At 41.8% G+C, this 23,754-nt stretch overlaps 1 protein-coding gene across 2 annotated transcripts in view; it reads left to right on the forward strand.

The window, feature by feature from the left end:
• Window positions 1-23,754, forward strand: part of PLS3 (plastin 3) — an 88,260-nt gene that overhangs the window by 28,761 nt on the left and 35,745 nt on the right. The window contains exons 1-3 of one of the 2 annotated variants that reach the window (XM_080795450.1): window positions 6,790-6,835; window positions 19,792-19,875; window positions 22,766-22,846. In XM_080795450.1, coding sequence (XP_080651576.1) covers window positions 22,774-22,846 — 73 coding nt within the window. In that variant the 5' untranslated portion in view covers window positions 6,790-6,835; window positions 19,792-19,875; window positions 22,766-22,773. Of the gene's footprint in view, window positions 1-6,789; window positions 6,836-19,791; window positions 19,876-22,765; window positions 22,847-23,754 lie in introns of those variants that run through there. The other variant, XM_080795449.1, reaches the window with a different exon arrangement.

The following is a 23,754-nucleotide window of genomic DNA, read 5'->3' on the forward strand; positions in this document are numbered from 1 at the left end:
AAAAAAGAGATTTATCCATAAGCAAATAATAAAAGATTATTATAAAGAAAAAATAATAAGCTCTAAGCCCAATGTGGGGCTTGAACTCACAACCTTGAGATCAAGAGTCATATGCTCCATTGATTGAGCTGGGCAGGTGCCCCTAGGTTTTAATATTTTATAACTTTTTTTTAAGGATTTTATTTATTTATTTGACAGAGAGAGAGAGAGATCACAAGTAGTCAGAGAGGCAGACAGAGGAGGAGGAGGGGAAGCAGGCTCCCTGCTGAGCAGAGAGCCCGATGAGGGGCTCCATCCCAGGACCCTGAGATCATGACCTGAGCCGAAGGCAATGGCTTAACCCACTGAGCCACCCAGGCACCCCAGTTTTTAATATTTTAAAATAGTAATACTTTGTGCATTTTGCACAGAATTTAACTTTCAAACCCTTGCTTTCTGTTTTAGCTTATGTCAGAGAAGCCCTATTTATCAGAAAAAAAATCTGATGTGCCACCCATGAGCTGGGGATTTTGTAACAGTGTTATAACAGATATATTGCCATTCTTAATCTTTTTAAAAAATTTATTAAAAGTTTCTCAACTACACTATCATGATAAATTCATGTCTTACAGACATGAACCTGATTCTGCCAAATGTGCCTTGGAATGGTAAGCTATAGAATGATCCCCTCAGAACTGATATCAACGCATTTGTTTTTCTTTTCGTAATTCAACAGCCACAGAACTCACATGGAAACCGCTCCATGCAATTCTGGCAATTGTATTCTCAGTTTTGAAATTTCACGTCAAAACCTACACATCTGGGGTGCCTGGGCAGCCCAGTCATCCGTTAAGTGTCTGACTCTCAGTTTCAGCTCACATCATGATCTCAGGGTTGTAAGATCGAGCCCCGCATTAGGCTCCACACACAGTGCAGAGTCTTCTTCAGATTCTCTCTCCCTCTCCCTCTGCTGTTCCTGTTCATGCACACACTCTCTCCCTCTAAAATAAATATTTTTTTAAAGATTTATTTATTTATTTATTTGACAGAGAGAGAGAGATCACAAGTAGGCAGAGAGGCAGGCAGAGAGAGGGGGAAGCAGGCTCCCTGATGAGCAGAGAGCCTGATGCAGGGCTCGATCCCAGGACCTGAGATCATGACCCGAGCTGAAGGCAGAGGCTTAACCCACTGAACCACCCAGGCGCCCCTAAAATAAATATTTTTAAAAAGTGCACACTTTATATGTTTTGTCTCTCTGAAATTCAACAACTCCATGATAAATGTTACTAAATAAAGTACCAGTTCTCAAAAAACATGTTGGCCTACAGGCCCTTGGGGATCAAAATTACTTGCATACTGACGCTAAGATGTTACTTGCTTTTTCATCCGTGTTGACATTTGCAGCAGTGGTACCAAAGCCCCGGTGGTAAAACTAGCACCTTAGCAAGACGCGAGGCAGTGGCAGGGCCCTCTGTGAGTGGTCACTGTATTCAACTCCATACCCTTAAAGACCTACAACATGGGTTTCATTTATGAATGTCGTTCATGAAGCAGGAAAAACTAATTTTATTAACTCTGAACTCTTGGGCATACATCTTTTAATATTCTGTGTGATGAGATGGGAAGGATACATATGGCTTTTCTTGTGTACCCTGGTTGTCTTGAGGAAAAGTATGCGTGCAGTTGTTCGAGCTGCAAGCTAAATTAGCCGCATCTTTTCAAAACAGAAAACCATTTTTACTTGAAAGATGGAATGACATGTTAACTGATTGTTCAGACGTGAGTATGTGGCAGGCAGATATTTTATCACAAATGAGCCAAGCAAGGGGCACTTCACTGGCTTGGTTGGGAGAGCACACAACTCTTGATCTCTGGGTCATGAGTTCAAACCCACACTGGGTATAGAGATTACTTAAAAACTTCTAAAAATGAACCAAGTGGGCCTGTTACTACCAGGCAAACAGTTGAGAGTGTTTGTTGCCAAAGATAAAATTAGAGCTCTCGAGCAAAAATTCAAAATTTTGAAAACTTGCCTCAGCCATTGATTGAGTGTCAATAGTTAAATTTTTCTGAGATCAGTGGTGTTTTTAAAGAAAGTGTTTTGTTAGATATAGTAAAATGAAGTGGAACAACATTTGAAAGATCTGCATTAGTCAAACAATATTGTTCCAGATGACCCATGCATGATGTTAGAATAGGAAGAGGCCCATTTAATGTGCAACATAGACCATGGATTTTAATGTAAGAGAGTAGGAAAAATTCATCTGGATGGTATCAAATTCCACACTGCAACTAACATTTAAGAAACTACCACTTCTCAAGTTTTGGTGTAGCATTATAAGAAGAATATCCATAATTATCTGAAAGGGCTCTTAAAATACTTCTTTCAACAATGTATCTGTGCGAGGCCTTATTTTCTGAATACACTTAAACCTAAAACAGTATTGAGTGCAGAGGCAGATGTGAAAATCCACTTGTCTCTGTTTTAAGTTAAATGATAAAGCAGTTTGCAAGAATGTAAACAATATACTCTCCACTCATTTGGGGTGGGGGGGCGGGAATCTAGTGATTTTCATTAAAGAAGTTACTTATGTTAACATTTATTTATACATTAAAATTTTTTCCCAGTTGTAGTTTCTAATATGATGGATGGCTTGATAGATCTAACCCTTATATCAAAAAACTCTTTGGGGTCCTCAGGTCCTGAGCCAAAAATGTAGGAATTGTTGAGCTGAGCTTTTGTTGTTTCTGGTCCTTTCCTTTTTTCTCTCCTGTTTCCTTTTCTTCTTTCTTTTTTTGAATGAGAGACCCTCGGGATAAAAAGGTGGATAGCATCTGAGTTGTTCCTTTGTATGGTTTTACTAGCTATGAACGGAACACAGATGGATTTTTCCCCCCAGTGTTCTTGAGATGTAATTGGCATCAACATTGCATTAATTTCAGGAGTACCATATAATGATTCGATATATGTATATATTGTGAAATGATCACCACAAAAAGGCTAGTAAACATCCAACACCTCACATGGAGATTTTCTTATGATGAGATCTTTTAGGATTTATTCTCTTGGCAAACTTCAGATATACAGTTCAGTATTGTTAACTGTAGTCACAACAGTTGCCTTTTAAATCGGTTCCTTGCCCTGTCTATAGTTCAGCTATTTTTGGAGGATCAAATGCTTAAAACTACCTTCTACTTATTGCAGCCTTTTGTTTTAGTGCATTAGGACAAAGTATATAATTTGATGTGTAATAAGACATCCTATTTTAAGATTTCGATTACTTTGTTACACAGATGCAGAGCTAATAAATCCTTACTGTTGAGGAGACATCCCTTGGAATACTGGAATAATTAAGATGTATTTGTGGCTGATTTCTGCCTCAAATATGAAAAGAATGATAACATAAACCAGACACGCTTGCTTGTTAAAGCGGACACATCCGTGCCGCAGGAAGCTCGTGTACCTAATATTACTCCTAGTATAAATTTCCTAAACTTTCCAGGATAGTCCAAAATACAGTAGCGGTTCCCTGCCTGTGATTTATGTACGATCCCTTTGCCTCGATGCTGCAGTGTGGGTGTTACTGTTTGTTTGTTTGCCTTATAAGGCGTGCAGATGGGTAAAATCCTGTTGTGTTAGAGGACAATAGGTCAGTGTTACTGAGGTGTGTCTAAGCACGGTGGGAGAGGCCTCCAGGGTTTATGTCACACATGGAAAGAATATTCTCTGTACTGGGTGCGGTGGAGAGCATGACGTTTGAATGAGAGTTACCCTGATACGTCTGTGAAACTCTCAGGCAACTTCAGGTGTGCCTCTTTCCTTCCTTTCCACCCCTAGGGGTGTGTGTGTGTGTGTGTGTGTGTGTGTGTCCTGAGGTGCGCATGTGTGAACTTTTCACTTTATGGATCTGGTTGTACCATCCAGACATTCATCACGATGAATTTGGAATGCAGCGCCAATGTGGTTTTCAATGTGTGGCCTGCTTAGAGAAGATGTGAAATGTCTCCCACAACGCCTGCTGCCATTTTCTGTTCTCACCCTGACTTTCACTACCCACAGGACAGAGCTTCTCTTCCCACACAAGAGTCACACACAGGCACACGCACCAACACGCCCCGCCCCCCACCCCACTTCACCCCACCCCGGCCCTGCACACCCACACATACCTCAGAGGGTGAGACACTGAGGTTACAAAATGGGCCGCAGACGGAAACTGGTTCAACTACTGATGCAGTAGAACAGTCTTTCAGAAAATGGCCTTATGGTTCCTCGGGAGAAGATGTGCCTTTCTGAAGGGAGTATCCATCCATCCATCCCTGGAACTTTCATGACCTCACGAGGTTTTGCAGTTCACATGAGTCCTGTGATATTGTTGATAGACTTTAAAACCAGAGACTGGGTGTTGATGGTATCACCCTGGGATCACAGATGAGCCTTAGAGTTCACAAAGGTAGAAAGGAGACGCATTCCCTCCAGATGGCCATGGATGGGCAGGTCAAGAGAAGTGGATTCCAGGGAGCATTATTATTGAAGAGGTCCAGAGGTCCAGAGACAGTCCTGAGGTCTGTCTTGAGACAGACCCATCCAAGTGGTTGGGAGTGACAAGTGTGGCGCAGAAAAGCGAAGGCTGGGAAAACCCACTGTTTCGGGTCTAAGGTAGATACTGTCATCTTGCCTGAGGCAATTGTCTGCACCCCGGTTTTCTCCGTCTGTAAGACGCATGATAACACATCCGAGCGTCTCCTTCCTGCCAGTTAGCTCCAAGTGTTCGAGACGTCCTTACCGTGTCTTGTGTTCCCTGGCAGGCCGCAGGCGGATAGTGCTGTGCTTATTTTCACAAATGGAGAAATTGAGACTCTGGAAGATTGAAGGGGCTTCATGTAGTGAGTCAGCCCTGGAGACAGATGGAAAAACACATCCTTTGGCTCCTGCCGCTATATTCCTTCTGTTCCGGATTTGGTGCCTTTTGCTATTTCATGCAGTTTTTGTGATTGACGAAATAAAGTGTTTCCATTAAGGAGACAACATGTAATCCAGGGTCTGCTAGTGGTGGTCAGTGATGAGGACAGGAGGACCGTCTGCCTCCGAACATGGACTACCCTGAACCTTTTTACAATTGAGTGTAGTCGGAGTCGCCTCCTCGTTTTGAGAGTTCAGTATGTTGTCAGAAAATGCTTTGGTTTGCTTTGGATTATTTATAAAGGGCAGGAGTATCTCTGATCTCACTTCGTTCATATTAGGTAAATAGGGCAGACGGTATTACACATGTTATATCCCAGAAAGATTATGATAATGTCTGCCACTTAGCACCTCGCCAGAGCCAGACACACTTGCGTACTTCTGTCATCTCCTTCATTACAGTAACCCTGTAAAGTACATGGAATGATCTCGATCTATACAGATACGAACCTAGGGCTCAGAGAAGCTAAGTAGTTGTGTGAGGTCACACAGAATTCACATCTCGCAGACTCCTAAGACCCTGACGCTTGCCCTGTGCTCCCTTTCCTTTCAGATGATCAACTTGCCCCATGTCAGTATTAGAAAAGGTCTCCTTTTTTTTTTTTTTAAGATTTTTATTTTTATTTTTATTTAATTTGTCAGAGAGAGAAAGAGAGAGAGAGCACAAGCAGGGAGAGCTGCAGGGAGAGGAAGAAGCAGGCTCCCCGCTGAACAAGGAGCCCAATGTGGGACTTGACCCCAGGACCTTGGGGTCATGACACAAGCCGAAAGCAGATGCCCAAGCGACTGAGCCACCCAGGCATCCCTAGAAGTGGTCTCTTGAGCCTTAGCACAGTACCCCTATGGATTTTCTGTTCTCTCCCCTAAAAGGCACTCGCAGATAACCAGTTGCTTAATTTAGCAATTGACTGACTGGAATGGCTCCATTGGTTTAAAGGCAAATTTCAATAGAAGATTACCAGTTATCACATACTGAACGCCTTTCATGTGCAAGGATATGATCTCAACTGGGAATGCATACTCTATCACTTACTTAACCATCTCAGCAACATAGAAAACAGTGACTATTACCTGAAGTTGTTACTATTATCATCTCTGGATGAGAAAACAGAGGCACAGGAGCATAAGCAACTTGCCCAAGGACTCACACAGCCCTTCACTACTCTGTGGGACCGCCCCTGAAAAGAAAGTTATTCCATTTGGCTGAGTATTGGCTTACTCCCCATGTGCCATGCCTGTAGAAAATACAGTTCCCACACTCAATAGCTGACCTTTTCGAAAGAAAACAAGACCTAGATCCTTGGCAATAAACGCTACAACACGTAGCATATGGAGCATAAATGTTGTATGAAGGCACGAATAGGTATAGACTGAAATGAACAATAGAGAACACAAGTAGTCTGAGAACCGTTCATTTGCCTTTCTAAGTACTGTACCTTCCTGTGGACAAGTGACTTGGGCACTGGGGAGAAGCTGGTTCCAGGTGTTCTAAAATAAGCAGGTTACTTGGCTAATGTTCAAGCTCTAAATAGGTATGTGGGTTGTAGCTATTTGACCTGAACCAACTTTTAAATTCCCCTGTGTTCTTGCAGGATTTCAGCAGAGCTGGAATTTAAAAAAAAAAAAAAAATTAACTTTTTGCTAAACCTCGTAAAGTTAGAATTTATTAATATTTGGCAGAATCCCACAAGGCTGTCCGGAAGGGGATTCGTAAGCATTGTATCATTCCTTTGTCAGGGTGTTCTCTTTTTCTAGCAGGAAGTGTTGTGACTTGCTCTCCAAAGTTGCAATTGTAAGAAGAATGTTGGGTTTCCAGATTGGCTTTCTGGGCGTGGGAGGTTCCTTCTATTAGTGCTGCGAGAGAGAAAGAAACAGGTTGGCTCTCGTCGCAGAAGGGTAACTATTTTAATACTATTTTGTTAGGCTCTAACTTCTCGATGACTGAATATTTAAGCAGAAATTTATTTCAAAAGTTTGAGATTCTTACTCTGTGTTTGGGTAGTTAAGCATTTGGAGATGCATTCTAAACCTCCTTACTCGAGGAGGACCAAGTATGAGAGAAAATTTTTGAGGTTTTTCAAATCTAAAATTTGTCTTTATATTATGCCTTTTTGTTATTTGGGGAATATTCTAAGGACTTTGTACTTGCTTTAAAAATTGGTTTTAAGATCTTAATTATATACCTGTTTCTGTCACGTTAGAGGCTCGGAGGTTTAAATGACAGAAACTATTACTTTATGGATTGGGGGGGTGGGGAGTGGATGTCTTTGATGCCTTTGATCCATAAATGGTTCTTCAAAATTCTGTGGAAAAGATGAGGTAGTTGTCATGACAGAATTGGTTATGGTTAGACCAGTATTCTGTTTTTATGAAATGACTTGTGACAAACGTCATGTTACTGTTTGTTTATATTTTACAAGGTGCATGAAAATCACTGGTGTTGAAACTTGGGTGCTGTTACTGTAACGTGGGAGCAATGGTGATTTCCAGTGCCCACAGACTTGTCAGGGATTTCCATCCGTTGGTGATCACATGCGTTTTCTTTCTCCCTTTTTCAGCAGAGCTAGATACTTGACTCTGATGTGCTTATGCAGTAAGAAGTGTTTTCTCAATTTGAGAACATTGCAGGAGGTACTTTCAGTGACTAACAGATATTTTGTCTTGAATTGAAGTGTGTTAACTAGTCTGATCTTGCCTTGTGATGTGTGTGTATGTGTGTATATGTGTGTGTGTGTGTGTGTACACACACACACACACACAGACGCGTACGCACACACCTGAAGGTTGCCCTTGGCTTCAATGTTAATTTTCATAGAAAGGACAATGAAATACCCCTCCGATGTGAAGGTTAATTAATTTCATTAGCAGCAAATGTATTTTCTCATGAATTATTCAGATATTTGGGGAAAGTGTCAGTGTTCACTTAGGAAATATAGACGGGCTCAGACTGTTGTAAAGGGGAGTGTGCTGTTTCCATCCAAGGAGTTCACACAAGCTTGGCTATTGGTGGGAGAAGGAGAGGTGTCACTTTGTTATTTTATCTTTGGCTTTGATTTAGTATTAGTCAAGGGGAAAGGGGCTTTTAGAATATGATTAGGACATATGTAAAGTATCTGTAAAACTCTTGACTTAAGAATGTAAAGAATGTCTTCAGTCTGACTAAATTGAATTGAATGTTTCCATTATTGGAAAAGTTACTAACTTTTTTTAAAAATAGCCATTACTTTAAGGTCTTACCTCTCTCTCTCTCTCTTTTTATTGAGTACAAAAAGAGGAAACGTTTACTTTAAATGGAAGTATTTGATATCCCTCCAGGAAATGACACAGGATTGGGTACCCTTGGGCATTTAAGTGACTCATAGGTATTGGTACTTGAAAAAAAGATCAATTAGAATCTAGCTTATGCCGGATTTGAGAAGAGAATAGAGGTAATTCCAGAAAATGAACTCATCTCTTAAGAGAGCTATGTAGGGCAAATTCATGAGATGTCTGTCTGGGTTTGCTTTAAAGTAATTCAGGAGAGGGGCGCCTGGGTGGCTCAGTGGGTTAAGCCTCTGCCTTTGGCTTGGGTCATGATCTCCAGAGAGCGCTGCCTGCCTCTGGGTTTATGAGTGTTTATTGTACTATTTTCTCTTTCGTGTTTATTGGAAATTTTCATAAGAAAACATTGAAATGTAGCTAAATTTAGTTTGGGGCAATTTACATTTTTTTCCAAACATTACTTTTACCTATAAATTGCGGGTTTGTCAAAGAACGATTTGTGTCTGATGGGTATTATTTGATTGCAAAATTGTAACAAGTAAAAACAGTTTCTGGGGGATAAAAAACCTTTCTGTTTGACTTTCGGCTAAATTCAGAGGACAGGCTGCAAACATCTTGAGTAGTTTTGTAGTATCTTGGAGCATTAAACAAGAGTAAATAGCTAAAGCATGCTAATAGGCCAATTGCATGTGAAGAATGCGGGAACATTATTTTGTCTTGACTCTTTTGTTCACAGCTTTCTCTAATAGAATATGCATTTTTAAAACCACAGGAGATAACTGTTTAGCCTGCCTTCTGCTTAGGGATGTTCACTTTCCTTACTTGCCTCCGTCAGTTTATTTATTCAACAGACATTTAGTAGGTGCTTATGGTGAGCCAAGATAACAAAGTCAAATAAGATACCAGCCCTGCCTTCAAGGAGCTCCCACACAGGTGGGAGAAATAGAGAAGTAGGTGGTCATCCCACAATGAAAGAGGGCGGGGCTACGGGAATTGGAGAAGGGGAGTTAGTGGTTAGCAACTAGGACTCAGTGGGGCATCTCCTTTAAAACAATGCAAACATAAAAATACATTATATGTTTATTAAAATAAAAAAATTAAAAAAAAAAAACAATGCAAACAAGGGGGCACCTGGGTGGCTCAGTCGGGTTGGGCATCTGCCTTCAGCTCAGGTCATGATCCCAGGGTCCTGGGATGGAGCCTTGCCTCAGTGGGGAGTCTGCTTCTCCCTCTCCTTCTGCCTCTCTCCCTGCCCCTGCTCATGCTCGCGCGCTCTCTCTCTCTCTCTCAAATAAATAGAATCTTTAAAACAATGCAAACAAGAGAATTTGAGATGGCGTAATTATTCGTAAGGGCTAGAGAAGTCAGTAGAGGGCTAACATCGCTTAGTTTCATTAACTCTATGCAGTTGCCATGCATGACTTCCCAAGTAACAGCCATGTTTGCTTGCCTGCACTTCTTAATAAAAGCTCTACACTTCCCTCCTGCATCTCAAGGGTTGCTGGAGCAGCATACCTGCAGGAGATAGCAATCTCTTTGGCACATTAAATAGTAAGCTAATGTTTAAGTCTCCTTAAACATTCAAGGGTACCTCCAAGGCCAAGTTGCATTTGTAGGTGGGCAGCTCCTTGGGTTGGGACAAAGGGGAATGTTAGCCTTCAGTCACTGATGGGCCTTCCAAAGTTCATTTCTCCATCCATCTGTAGTTTGAAACCTATTCTGTCATGGAAGTAGCAGGTAAGGTTTTTCTGGTCACCCCACAAATGTCCCTGAAATGATACACTGTATTACCCGAAGTAACATGTTCATGTTATTTTAATCCAAATGAATTATAGAAGCGTAGTTGCTAAAGATAGCCAGATTTATGTTCTGTCGGCCAGTTGCTTTACTCTTAACCACCCTGAGAGTATATAAGGCGTCCTCAACACCCTATAACCTAATGGCATATACAGCAGTGCCTCATGGGAAAACGCTGTCCGTTTTACTTGGCGTCATCTAGCCGTGTCCTCTGTTCAGTTTGACCAGTTTGTGGCTGAAATGTCAGGTAGAATCAGCCAAAGATCTAGGCCCGAAAGACAGCCTCAATGAATGAAGTATGCCGTACGTGTTGAATATTGCTCTTGTACAACTTTGCTCTCCACATTGGCTATCGGAAGCAATTTGTAATTGACAGTAAAATCTGTCACCCCTTCTTAGTGCTCTAACCTTTCCTAAACTGTCAGGACTAGGAACCCATGGCACATGAGGGCATTTAGAGTTCGACTCACTTGTTTGACGTTCAGAGCAACAAATTATTAAATTCAGCAAGATGCACATAACGTCTTAAGCTCTCACAATTACTCCTGTCCCAAGATTCCATTGAAAATTTTTTTAAGATTTCATTTATTTGAGGGAAAGAGAGTGGGAGCAAGTAAGCAAAAGAGAGAGAGAGTGAGCCGGGGGAGGGCAGGGAGAGAGGGAGAAGCAGACTCCTGGTTGAGCAGGGAGCCTGACACAGGGCTCGATCCCAGGACTCCAGGATCATGACCTGGGTCCAAGGCAGATGCTTAACCCACTGAGCCATCCCGGTGCCCCTCCATTGAAATTTTCTAAAAGGAAGCGCTATTAAATTTAAGAACTAATCACTAAAAACGAAAAACAAAACAAACAAACAAAAAACTATGGGTGTCATAGTGATGGTTTACATATGGAAAGAATTCTTCAAATAAAAGTAACTCACGTAGATACTTGAGTGTTTGGTTATGTTTATACTAAGTTATTAGCACTGATATGGTTGGAGTGGTTGTTCACAATACTTAGCATTTAAGAGGCTGAAATGAAGTCATATGAAATCCCGTGAAGCACAAGCCTGTCATATCGAGGAAGGGGAATGGACCATGGGAGAAGGGAAGCATTGGAGCCCTTACTTTTTTTTTTTTAATATTTTATTTATTTGACAGAGAGAAATCACAACCAGGCAGAGAGGCAGGCAGAGAGAGAGGAGGAAGCAGGCTCCCTGCTGAGCAGAGAGCCCGATGTGGGGCTCGATCCCCGGACCCTGGGATCATGACCTGAGCCGAAGGCAGAGGCTTTAACCCACTGAGCCACCCAGGTGCCCCTGGAATATTTTTTGAGCCACGCCTCTCTACCTGGGATCCAACAGTGGATCATTGTGGTGGGAGTATAGAAGAGGAAGACGGAGTTGCGGCTCTGTTCCTGAGATACAAACAATCTCGAGATGAGACCAGCAGAGCAAGTAGTTAGACAAGCAACTGTGTGCTCTTAGTCAAAGAAGGAATCTTTTATTGGGGAAGATTATTCTTGAAGCATGTTTGAGGAGCTATGTGGGAGAGGTAGGTGAACTGAATCAAGTAGGATGATGGATGCCCCAGCCTGACGGTCCTCACATCCACTGATATGACTAGAGCAGGAAGGCCACCAGGAAATGGCCGGATTTTGTCACAGGATTCGAAAGCCTGCAGGATTTGAAAAGGAAGGGTGCCAGGGGTGGAGGCTTTGGGAAACGTGCTTTGGGGGAGGAGGGTGAGGCTTCTGCTGAACCTTGAAGGGTAAGTAGGATTTGGATAGGGAGAGAAGAAAAATTATGAGGAGGGCGTTGTAAGCATGAGAGGTGGATGCAGGAGAGGGAGTGCTTGGCGGGAGAGAAGGAACAAGGAAGAAGGACAGGATACAACAGAAGGTCCTAATGTAGGACTTAACAGGACAAGCTCAGGAGAATAGCTGTGATCAAAAAGCTGATTGTGAGTGTTGTGGAGATGTAAAACTGGTTAGATGTGTCCAGTAGGGCCACTCTAGAGGACCTGACTATCAGGCAGAGATTAGATAAGCTATTTAAGGCATAAGCAATGATATCTTCCTATAAGGGAACAGACATGATCAGTAGGGGGGTGGGCACTAGCTGTGGGCCATTTTTTATTCAGAAGAGATGTAATGCTTTGTCGGGGCCCCTGGGTGACTCTGTCAGTTACGAGTCTGACTCTTGATTTCGGTTCAGGTCATGATCTCAGAGTTGTGAGATCTAGCCCCCGTGTCTGGCTCCGTGCCGGGCGTATAGCCTTTTTGAGATTCTCTCTCTCCCTTTCCCTCTGCGCTCCCCTCCCCCATTTGCATGCACTCTGTCTCTCTCTGAAAAAGAGATAGAAAGAAAATGCACTGTGTTTGTGCATTATTCTAAGGGCTGTGGTAAATACAGAGATAAGTAAGCTGTGTCTCCATTCTAATAAGGTTAACGTCTTGTTGGGGAAACAAATCCATCCAATAAGCTGTTGTTGAGGAGCCTCCATAGCAAAATGGTTGAAAATGCGGGCTTCAGTGGCTGGCAGACCTGGGCTTGAGACTTCGCTCTACCTCTCAAGAGCTGTTTGCCTTTTGGAAAGTTACCCAACCTCTCTGAACTCACTTGCCCTTCCGTCAAATGGGAGTAACAGTATCACCTGGTTTATAGAGTTTTTTTTTCTGAGACATAACTTACATAATGTATATAAAGCATGTTGCAGAATACACGTACATAATAAGTCCTCCGTAAATGTCAGCTGTCATGTAAACTTACAATAGCATGTTATTATATTGTCTTAGTTATTATTATTACCTACTCTGTAGGCACTGTGAACAGGGCTGGGAATTTGAAGATGAATGGGGTATGCCCCTTCTATCCAAGAGCTTTATTATAAATGCTATCCTCATGGGGACCGTATGTTCCCACTCAGACATTGATACCTAGGCTCCGACGGAAAAACAAGATACTTAGAATCCGGGGCGCCTGGGTGGCTCAGTGGGTTAAAGCCTCTGCCTTCGGCTCAGGTCATGATCCCAGGGTCCTGGGATCGAGCCCTACATCGGGCTCTCTGCTCCGTGGAGAGCCTGCTTTCTCCTCTCTCTCTGCCTGCCTCTCTGCCTACTTGTGATCTTTGTCTGTCAAATAAATAAATAAAATCTTAAAAAAAAAAAAAAAAAGGTACTTAGAATCCGAGCTGTCTGAAAGAATCCTGCACTGGCTGTCAGAGAAGAAAACACAGCCGGTCCTGGGCAGAGAGGATTGGGATCTCAGGTGGGGCTTCCTTAAAGATGCTTTGGAAGAGCAGTTAGGAGATGGGTGGAAAGCATTCCACTAGAGAGAAGCACAGAGGGGAAGGAACAGGGGGTAGGAAACTGGTGGCCTGCTTGGGAAATGGAATCTTTCCAGAGTGTGGGTCAAGGAGGCCATGCATGTGAGGGGAAGTGACATTGGAAAGATAGGCAGGTATCAAAACAGAACCCCTTGAATGTCATGCAGGAGAGGTGGGGCTTTTTCTTTTTCTTTTCTTTTTTTTTTTTTTTTTGTAGAATTGGTGGTAGATCTTCTCTCCAGGGAGCTGGCAGTGTGAAGATTACCTTGGAGGGACAAAAGACTGGAGATAGACCAACGCAAAGGCTTTTGGAATAGGTCAGACATGAGGTGATCCAGGGGTATGATGGAAGAATCCAGACTGCTTATTTATTTCGCCCTCCCTTTGTTTCTGTGGCCAAACTCCAGTCCCAAATTTGTAAACCTGGAGATGGAGCTAAGTGGGGAATTGGAAAGGGATATGGGATTTGGCAGGGGAAGATAGCTGAAAATGGGAACGAATGCAGCGGGAAGTTCAGTGTAGACACTCAGACTTTCCTGACTGGAATCCTCCTCACTCAGCTTCCTTCTCCCTTGGCCAGAGGGTCAAGTCCGGATTTTGAGTGGAGCATCTCTAAATTTTTTTTTTAAGATTTTATTTATTTGAGGGGCACCTGGGTGGCTCAGTGGGTTAAGCCGCTGCCTTCAGCTCAGGTCATGATCCCAGGGTCCTGGGATCGAGCCCTGCATCGGGCTCTCTGCTCAGCAGGGAGCCTGCTTCCTTCTCTCATTCTCTCTCTGCCCTCCCTTCTGCCTACTTGTGATCTCTGTCTGTCAAATAAATAAATAAAATTAAAAAAAAAAAAAAGATTTTATTTATTTGAGAGAGAGAGAGCGCAAGCCGGGGAAGCAGCAGGCAGAGGAAGAGGGAGAAGCAGGCTCCCCGCTGAGCTGGGAGCCCGATGTGGGGCTCAAACCCAGGACCCTGGGATCATGACCTGAGCTGAAAGCAGAGGCTTAACCAACCGAGCCACCCAGGCGCCCCGAGTGTAGTCCTTCTGTGGTGGACCCTGGTGTTCGACTCTCAATCATGTCTGTCCTAAACCCCAGGCACAGTGCTCCAACAACCCTGTTTCTCTGCCTCCAGAACAGAACCTTCTCTTCACCTCTCTGTATCTAGAATGCCTTCACCAGGGTTGTCTGTCTGAGGAATTCCTACTTACGTTCTGAGATTAAAGTTCAAAAGTCATCTTTGGAAAATCTTTCCTGACCCCCACGGCTCTCGTTCCACCACTCAGGAAATAGGACTCTAATAGCATGACAGCACTAATATTATGTCTTTGTTTTTCTGTCTGATTTTCCCACTAGACAGTAAGCTCTTCGAGAGAAGGGAACTTCGGGTCCTAATTCCCTAAATGTGCAGCACCTGACACATTGCCTGGTACCCACTAAGCTTTCAATTAAGGACTGGGTATAAGTGAGTAAGTGAGTGAATAGGGTAGACAATCAAGTTGAAACCTTTTAGAAAGTCATTTGGAAGGACAGGTGTGGAGCTTGAGTAATCATGGGAAGAGGAGGGGAGCTCTAGCTGGGTGTTGAACACCCATGTGACCTGGAGACCAGCGCTACTGACTTACCTAACGAGGGAGGAGAAAGGGCGGCAGTTTCTGTTGGTGCAGGTAAGTATGTGGAGTGTGGGTGTTTCAGAGCAGTGCCTGATTTGGACAAAGGAAGGTGACTAATACACCCCTTCTTGTTGACCACTGTTGAATTATTCACCCTTAGCCGTGGCTATGGGTTTGGGGTTGGGGTTTTGTTTTGTTTTTTTTCATTTATTGTGAAACTGTATTCTTCCATGTTTTGTTTTCTCCTTCCTGATGTGAGCTTGCCAAAGCTCTGATTTAAGTAACCAGCCTCGCTTTCCCAATCGTTTTTTTACCTGGCCTGCTTAGTGGCTGGGTTAGAGCCTCTGGCTGAATGAGTATCCCGATTATCCACGGATGAGTTTCCCAGCGTGTGTGTGCCCTGCGGTCCCGCCCCACATGCTGCTGAGTGACAAAGATTAGTAAATAGATTATTCAGTGGCTGCATTCCTCCACTGAATCGCTGTAGGGGGTGAAAACAGGCACCCCTCCTCCTCTCCCATCAAATACCTTCCAGAATTTTTGCCTGATAGTTTCAGGTAGTTAGTTGTAGGTACACCTTTCTCAGCAAAGATTTGTGTTCAGGATTTCAGTGTAGTTAAATGAGCCAGTGGAGTGGTTTCATAATTGCCGCATTGTTAGTCCAACTCTGTAATTAGAGATGACTTCATTGGCGTAAGGTTTCTCTATGGGTGACGCCCTGAATTCAGACCCAGTCGTACACCATATCCTTTTATGAAAAAACCAACAAACAAGGTTTTGTTTGCTTTTTGTTTTATTCCCTTTTGGGAAATTCTGTTTTCCTTTGTCTCAGATGTTTAGGGAGGGAGAGGATCTGTGTCTTTGCTGTTGTTGTTGTTTTTCCTGAGCTAGGGAGAAAACAGAATTTAGGACAGATCCAAGTGCTTTGCAGATGAGGAAACTCAGAAATATGCAGGGACCCTGGGAGTTTTTACTTTTTTTTTTTTTTAAAGATTTTATTTATTTATTTGACAGAGAGAGAGAGATCACAAGCAGAGAGAGAGGGAGAAGCAGGCTCCCTGCTGAACAGAGAGCCCGATGTGGGACTGATCCCAGCCAGGACCCTGAGATCATGACCCCAGCCGAAGGCAGAGGCTTAACCCACTGAGCCACCCAGGCGCTTCTTTACTTTTGATTAGTATTTCATTGGCTACATTTAAATGGAAGGAAAATATATTTCTTTCTTTTTTTTTTTTTTTTTAATATCAGCACACTTTGTCTCTCTCTTTCTCTCTCCCATGTAAATAAAGTTCACTTTTGTGGGAAGACAGACTGGGGAAAAGGACATATTTCAAAAGCCAGACTTTCTTTTGGCCTGTCAATTACATACTGGGAACTTGAAGTTAAACTTTTATTCAGCAAGTAAATTTACTTTTTACCTCTTTACCCTTTTACTTTTCATCGCTGATGAAAATGTGCAGATTGGGAGGACTATGATAATATTGACAAGCTGTTAGTGATTTTTTAAAAGTGGCCCCAAAATATTTAAAGCAAAATTTGCATTTTTGCCATTATCTCCTGGCTGCTCTTCAAGTTGTAGTTAGAAACTGGCCTTAATGAAGGAGCCAGATTGAGTCATGGATGAGAAGTGGCTGACAGGTTTTCGTGGGGCCCATCCTTCTTAAATTACTTTGAGTAAAGGCTTATAATTTTTATGTACACAGGACATCTTTATACTCTGGAGTCAATAATTATAGGGCAAATGGAAAAACTTCATACACCCCATTGAAAAGGTTCTTATTAGAACTTACGCCTATTTTTATATAGCCTCTCACAACTACTTAGACATTCATTTATTCCACGATTTTTTTTTTCTTAAAGATTTTTTTTTATGCATTTGAGAGAGAGAGAGAACATGAGCAGGGGTGGGCGTGCGGGGCAGAGGGAGAAAGAGACAAAGACACAGACTCTGACGTGGAGCCTGATGCAGGGCTTGATCCCAGGACCCCCGGGTTCATGACCCGAGCCAAGGGCAGATGCCCAACCGGTGGAGCCGCCCAGGTGCCACACCCTATTTTCTTTCATTAAGGATTTGAAGTTACTATGTAATATTTTATGGTTTACAGTATGTCTTCACATATGCCATCCTTAATTTTCATGAGGGCCCTGGGGAAGGAGGTATTGTTGCTATTTTCAAATGAGGACACTGGGGGCCAGATGGATTTAACTTGCTCATGGACACCCTGCTAGGAGAGAGCAGAACCAGGACCCTGCTTGATGCTTTCTGATCGCACGTTCATGACTTTCCATCTTGCCTTTGTAACACCCTACAGCCTTGAGTAAGGAACAACTATTGCCCGTGTACAGGGCAATAATGATGTCAAATCCTCGGTTTTGCTTCATAAGCCCCAGTCTAGGATGTTTTAGTTGCTTTGAGGGAAGAAAGTCCTAAAGTGCAATGAATGGCCCATGAAGAGGAATAGGGCATCTATAATTTTAACTTGTACGATTGAGATTTTTGAAATCTTCATTTTAAAAACTTACTGGCAGTCTTTACTAAATTACTTAAGTGTGATATTTTTTTCCCCACGATAGTACTTAATTTCTTAATTTCCTTAAAGATACCATCAAATATCTACTAGTAGTCTTAAGAAATAAACTTTTTTTATTCATGATGGGAAAAGGCCTGCATTACATAAGCTACTTCAAAAATTGTGACTTTTGGGATGCCTGGGTCGGTTAAGCACCTGCCTTTGGCTCAGGTCATGATCCAGGGTCCTGGGATCCAGCACACTGCCCCCCCATCATGCTTCCTGCTCAGTGGGGAGCCTGCTTCTCCCTCTCCCTCTGCCTGTTCTGCCACAGCTCTCCAGAGACTCCTAAATTCAGCAGTTCTGTTATCCTGGCCCAACTTACCTGGCAATGTTATTTTGGGGATATATGCATATTCTAGTTCTTTTTATTCTTTCTTGTATGTGCCTCTTGAAGTCTCCTGTGACTTATAGGTGTTGTTGGGGAGAAAACAATTTTTCTTCCACCCTCCTAGGTTCTTTGGCTGCTGTAAGTACATTGACATAAAACAGATTAACAAGAGAAAAACAACAGCTTAATAACCTGCATACCTCGTGTATCCATGGGAGAGACCCAGGAAAACTGAGTAACTCCCTAAAATGGCTGAAGCCACCACGTTAAATACCACGTTCAGCTAAAGACAAAAGAAGATGCTGGAGGGGTGGTCAGTTATGGGACAGAAAACAGTGTAAGCTTGTTATGCAGATTTAAGACTATGCCTTCCTCCATTAATAAGAATTTCTGGAGATTTAGATATTTTCTTCCTTTTAGAGCAGGGAGACACTCTGACAAATGGAGATTTCCCTTATGAATGTATATATTTCATATATTAACTTCTCAGTTTTCAGAGCTTCACCACAGTTTGCTATCTTAAAAATAACCAGCTTAAAATAATTAGTATGCCAAGGAGGAATATTTTGGGGTGATATTGTCTGCTCCCCTTCAGTGTTAAAGAACTCACTTTAGGCTTTCATTAAGACAATTAGACAGGGACACCTGAGTCGCTCAGTCCATTAAGTGTCTGACTTCAGCTCAGGTCATGATCTCAGGGGTTGTGGGATGGAAAAGGAGCAGCATTCTCCCAGCTCGGTGGGGAGTCTGCTTGTCCCTTTCCCTCTGCCCCCTTCCCACTAATGCGTGTACATGCACACACTCTCAAAATTTAAAAAAAAAAAAAGACAATTAGACAGGAATAAGAAAAGAGAAAGCTTGAAAGTATGCTTTGAGTTTTATTAATGCTGCATTATATTGATCTTTAAAATTTTTATTTTTGAAGTACAGTTGACATATAATGATAGTTTCAGATGTACAGCATAGTGATTTGACAATTCTTTTTTTTTTTGTGATTCAACAATTCTATACATTGCTCAGTACTCACCTCCATAACTGTAGTTACCATCTGTAATACTATTTTTTTAAGTAAACGGTTGTTTTGAAATCATTTCTGTGAGATCTAAGTATTTCCTAACTTTGTAGGAAGAACGAAAGTACTTCTTTCCTCGCCTGTCTGAAAAGAAATTAATGACCTTTAAAGTCTCCAGAATCTTTCCCTTCTATACCTTTATTGCAGCCACTAATTCCCTTTGTGTCAAATTATAATTATTTTTATGTTGCCTTCCCCAGATTGTAAATTCCTTGAGGGCAGGAACTAGGCGTATAACAGATGCCTAAAATATTGGTAAAACTGTGTGAGGGTAGAGGTGTGTGTCTGTGTTGGGGAGAAGTATGAAGAAGAGGGAAAGAGATTTCTGCCTTGATCAGCCTTGCTGCCTGCAAAAGGGAGAAGCCAGGGAGAAGGGTTTAGTCAGCAGGTTGAAGGGTGGGACAGGAGAGGGAGCTGTATCTAGGACCATCTTTGTCTCATGGTCTCTTTCGTAAAGAAGGGATACGGTAGTATGAGAAGAAAATCACTCATCTTCTTCTTCTTTTTTTTTTTTTTAATTCACACACTTTAGATCATTACTGATGCCCAAACTGCCCAAACTGTGAAGGACCTTTAGAAACACAGGAGAGGCCACATGTTTTGGATTTTCTGAGATGGTCTCCCTTTCAAACTTTGTGTCCCATTATTCTATGTGGTATCGTTCATGGGGATGGTTAATAATTTCATACTGAAAACATTGCTACTTAAATTTTGCATAAAGAAAATTGGAGTAAATCCTATATAGTCTATTCATAATCAGAAGTGTTAAACATCATAATAGTAAAATAAAGGATGCTTTTTAAAAGTGCCACCATTAGATTGTAAGTTAACATATGAAAAATAGCTTATAACTCTTAATTTTTCAGATGCCTGCTTCATATCTAACTGAAGATCTTTCTTTACCTTCTAGAGCCTCAGACTACTCGGAAAGGTGATTCACCCAGCTTATCTGCTGAGAAGTTTGTCCCTCTTGAGTGAGATTTTAACATCACAGGTAAGAAAAGTTTATGAGGAAGCAAGTTCTGTTTTCTTTTCTTTTTTTTTTTTAAGATTTTATTTATTTATTTGACAGGGAGAGAGAGATCACAAGTAGTCAGGCGGAAGCGGGGGAGCAGGAGGGGGGCCGGTGTGGGCGGGAAGCAGGCTCCGGGCTGAGCAGAGAGCCCAATGCGGGCCTCCATCCCAGGACCCTGAGATCATGACCTGAGCCATAGGCAGAGGCTTAAACCCACTGAGCCACCCAGGTGCCCCTCGTTTTCTGTTTTTTAAGACTCTTTTGGGGGCACCAAGGTGGTTCAGTCAGTTAAGCATCTGCCTTCAGCTCAGGTCATGATCTCCGGGTCATGGGTTCAAGCCCTGTGTGGGGCTCCCTGCTCTGTGGGGAATCTGCTACTCCCTCTCCCTTTCTTCTCCCCACCCCCCACCCCCCACCCCCACCCCCGCTCATGCTCTCGCTCTCTCAAATAAATAAATAAAATATTTTAAAAAGTAAAATAAAATTAGAAAGATACAGTCTGTTTTGGGTGTGCCTGGTTGGCTCTGCCAGTGGAGCGTGTGAGTCTTGATCTCAGTGTCATGGGGTTTGAGCCCCACACTGGGGGTAGAGTTTACATAATAAAAAAATAATAATAAAATGGTTAAAATATAAAATGGTTAAAAATAAATAAGTAAATAAGTCTGTTTTTATTTAATTTTTGAAAATAACCAGTCTTTAGAAATGGGTATTGTGTTGTGGTAGAAACATAGCTCATGGTATCATATGGTTGATTTAAAACATCCCAGGGATTTGAGAAAGCTGAGTGTGAATTCCAGTTTCATGGTCCCTCTGAACCTAAGTTATAAGAAAAAAGAGGAGAATATTTACCCCCTAAGGCTGTTGTCAGGGTTCAGGGAATTAATACAAATATGAATTTATTTGACGTAGTGCTTGGCACATGGTTGTTGAATGGATGCATTTAGTAAAAAGCTATTTCATCGAGTACCTTCCTATGTGTCTGGGACTGTGGTAAGTTCAAGAGAGAACAATTCTGGCTCTGAAAAGGACAGGTGTAGCCCAGCTCTCTCTTGATGAATTGGTGGGTAGATGTTTTTTTTCAAGTTTTCATTTAAATTCCAGTTAGTTACCATAGAGTGTATATTAGTTTCAGGAGAATTTAGTGATTTATCATTTACATACAACAGGTGGGTAGTTTTTTTTTTTTAACTAATAACAAAAATATCGAAAAGGGGTAAATATACAATCTCTAATTTGTGTTTTGTATAGATTGTGAAATTTAATATACAGAGTACTTTTTAAAAAATATTTTATTTATTTGACAGATAGAGACACAGCAGGAGAGGGAACACAAGCAGGGGGAGTGGGAAAGGGAGAAGCAGGCTCCCCGCTGAGCAGGGAGCCTGATGTGGGGCTCCATCCCAGGACCCTGGGATTATGACCTCGAGTCCCAGGATGTTGGGATCATGACCTGAGATGAAGGCAGACGCTTAACAACTGAGCCACCCAGGTGCCCCCAGAGTACTTTTTTGAAAGAGGAACACAATTAAGGCCATGAAACTATCCTGTTTAATACTGTAATGGTAGATCCATGATATCATGTGTTTGTCTAAACCCATAGAATGTATAGCACCACAGATGAACTCTAAGGTATACCCATGGACTTGGGTGAGTGTGATGTGTCAGTGTAGGGTCATCGACTGTCGCAAAGGAGCCACCTCTGCTGGGGGAAGTTGATAACGGGGTGTGTGAGGACCGAGATCTCTTTAATTCCTGCTCAGTTTTGCTGTGAACCTAAGTGTTCTCTAAAAGTAGAGTCCTCACAAAAGATTGAGAAAAAGAAAAAGCCAAAACAAAACAAAAAAGAGCCCCAACCAAACCCAGAGAACACGTAATCATTTTCATGGCTTTCCATCCAAAAGTTGTTGATAAGTTTGTATTTGAGGATTACCCATTGTAAAACAGACCTCCTTTCTTTATTGCAGGGTTCAGTAAAGTTTTTCTGTAAAGGTCCAGATCACAAATGTTGTGAGCCAAGAGGCAAAATCAAGAATATTATATTGTTTGTTTTATTATTTTTGTAAAGATTTTATTTATTTATTTGACAGAGAAAGAGAGTAAGAGAGGGAACACAAGCAGGGAGAGTGGGAGAGAGAGAAGCAGGTTCCCCATTGAGCAGGGAGCCCAATGCTGGGCTCAATCCCAAGACCCTAGGATCATGACCTGAGCCAAAGGCAGATGCTTAACCAACTGAACCACCCAGGCACTCCTTCACATTGAATGATTTTTAAGTGACTTAATGGGAAAAAATGGTAACAATGTGAGGTGACAGATGTGCTAACTAACCTTATTGTAGTAATCATTTCATGATATATTAGTGTATCCAATCATCGTGTTATACACCTTAAACTTATACACTATTATATGTCAGTTACATCTCAGTAAAGCTGGAAAAAAATGGAAGCAGCCAGTAAGAGAGAAGGAGCGAGAGAAGGGCTTAATAGAACCGTTACATATTCCCTCCATCTTCAGTCACGAAATTTGGACTTTCAGTTGTAACACGTAAAACCACAGATTTCTAGTATGTATCTCTTCCTGTCATTACTAGGTACCTTGGCTCTTCCTTTCTAAGAATTTGTCCATGAAAGGAGGATTCAGAGCCATTTTTTTTTTTTCTGAATAACTTTTGGTAAATAAAGTTTACCAAAGACTTCTCATGTGTTTGTTTTTCTTTATTATGGCTTTAGCTGTAAATATGGAAATGTATTGAGATGGCTTTAGCAGTTTGCTGTTCTGTTTAAATTACCTCAAGATGAGACTTTCATAGGAATGTTTATAGTATAAACATCACAAACTTCTTTCAGTCTTAAACCTTTCTGGTTTCTCTTAGATCTTTAAATGGAGGAGATGGCTACCACTCAGATCTCCAAAGATGAGCTTGATGAACTCAAAGAGGCCTTTGCAAAAGTTGGTAAGTATTTTTTTAATAGCTTTAACTATAGTAAAGTCATTTTTGTTTGGCCCTGATGGAGGTTAATTCTCTAAAAAATCATATGAATGGTTAATCACAAACCTTAGGGCAAGGTAGTTAAAATCAATGGGGTAAAGTTTTAGAAGCTACGCCCTAAACTATTATTTCTAATTACATCTGTCTACTATGGTCAAAGGTTTTTAGTCTACTGTGGCTCCTGAAAAGTTGGGACAAATTTTGTGTTGTTATTGCATTGTGTATCTTATTTTTCCGAGGAAAAGATTTGGAGCTTTCACCATATTCTCAGAGGGGTGTGTGAGACCGCTGAAGACGTTAGAGGATGATTAGATGATGTTTTACCTTTACCTCCTTAGCTTGGCTTTATTGCATTTTCCATTGATCTTCTAGGCCTTTGGATAACGTAGCCCGTTCTGCTTTCTCACATTATGTTCTAGTATCAGCATTACATGGGAAGACATAGCATGCCATTTGGTTTTTCCTTAAACCTCGTTGAACATGTCTTAGAATTTAGCTGCTATGGAGTTTGTGGTATTTATATTCCAAATTTCAGTGCTCAGGTCAAATCAGTCAAAGCTAGTGAGGAAACAGGGTAAGAACCGATTATTGACACGTGTACTCACATGAGTCAACGCGGGCTTAGAGAGGTAAACTACTATTTGGTGTCTCCTTGATGAAAAGGTATAAAGTTAGATCACAATGATTTGTTATTTAAATCGGACTTGACTCTTGGACCTGTGATGCAAATCTCATTAATGAAAAGTAAGAAAGCTTACTTACATCTCTATTCCCATAGATTCAAGGCCAACATTTTCTGTGAAGGCATTTAGTAAGTAACAGCTTGCCTTGGGAAGAATAATGACCGCTCCCACAACCAAAGTGACTGTTCA

The sequence above is a fragment of the Martes martes genome (genome assembly GCF_963455335.1).
Source record: "Martes martes genome assembly, chromosome: X".
Lineage (NCBI taxonomy): Eukaryota > Metazoa > Chordata > Mammalia > Carnivora > Mustelidae > Martes > Martes martes.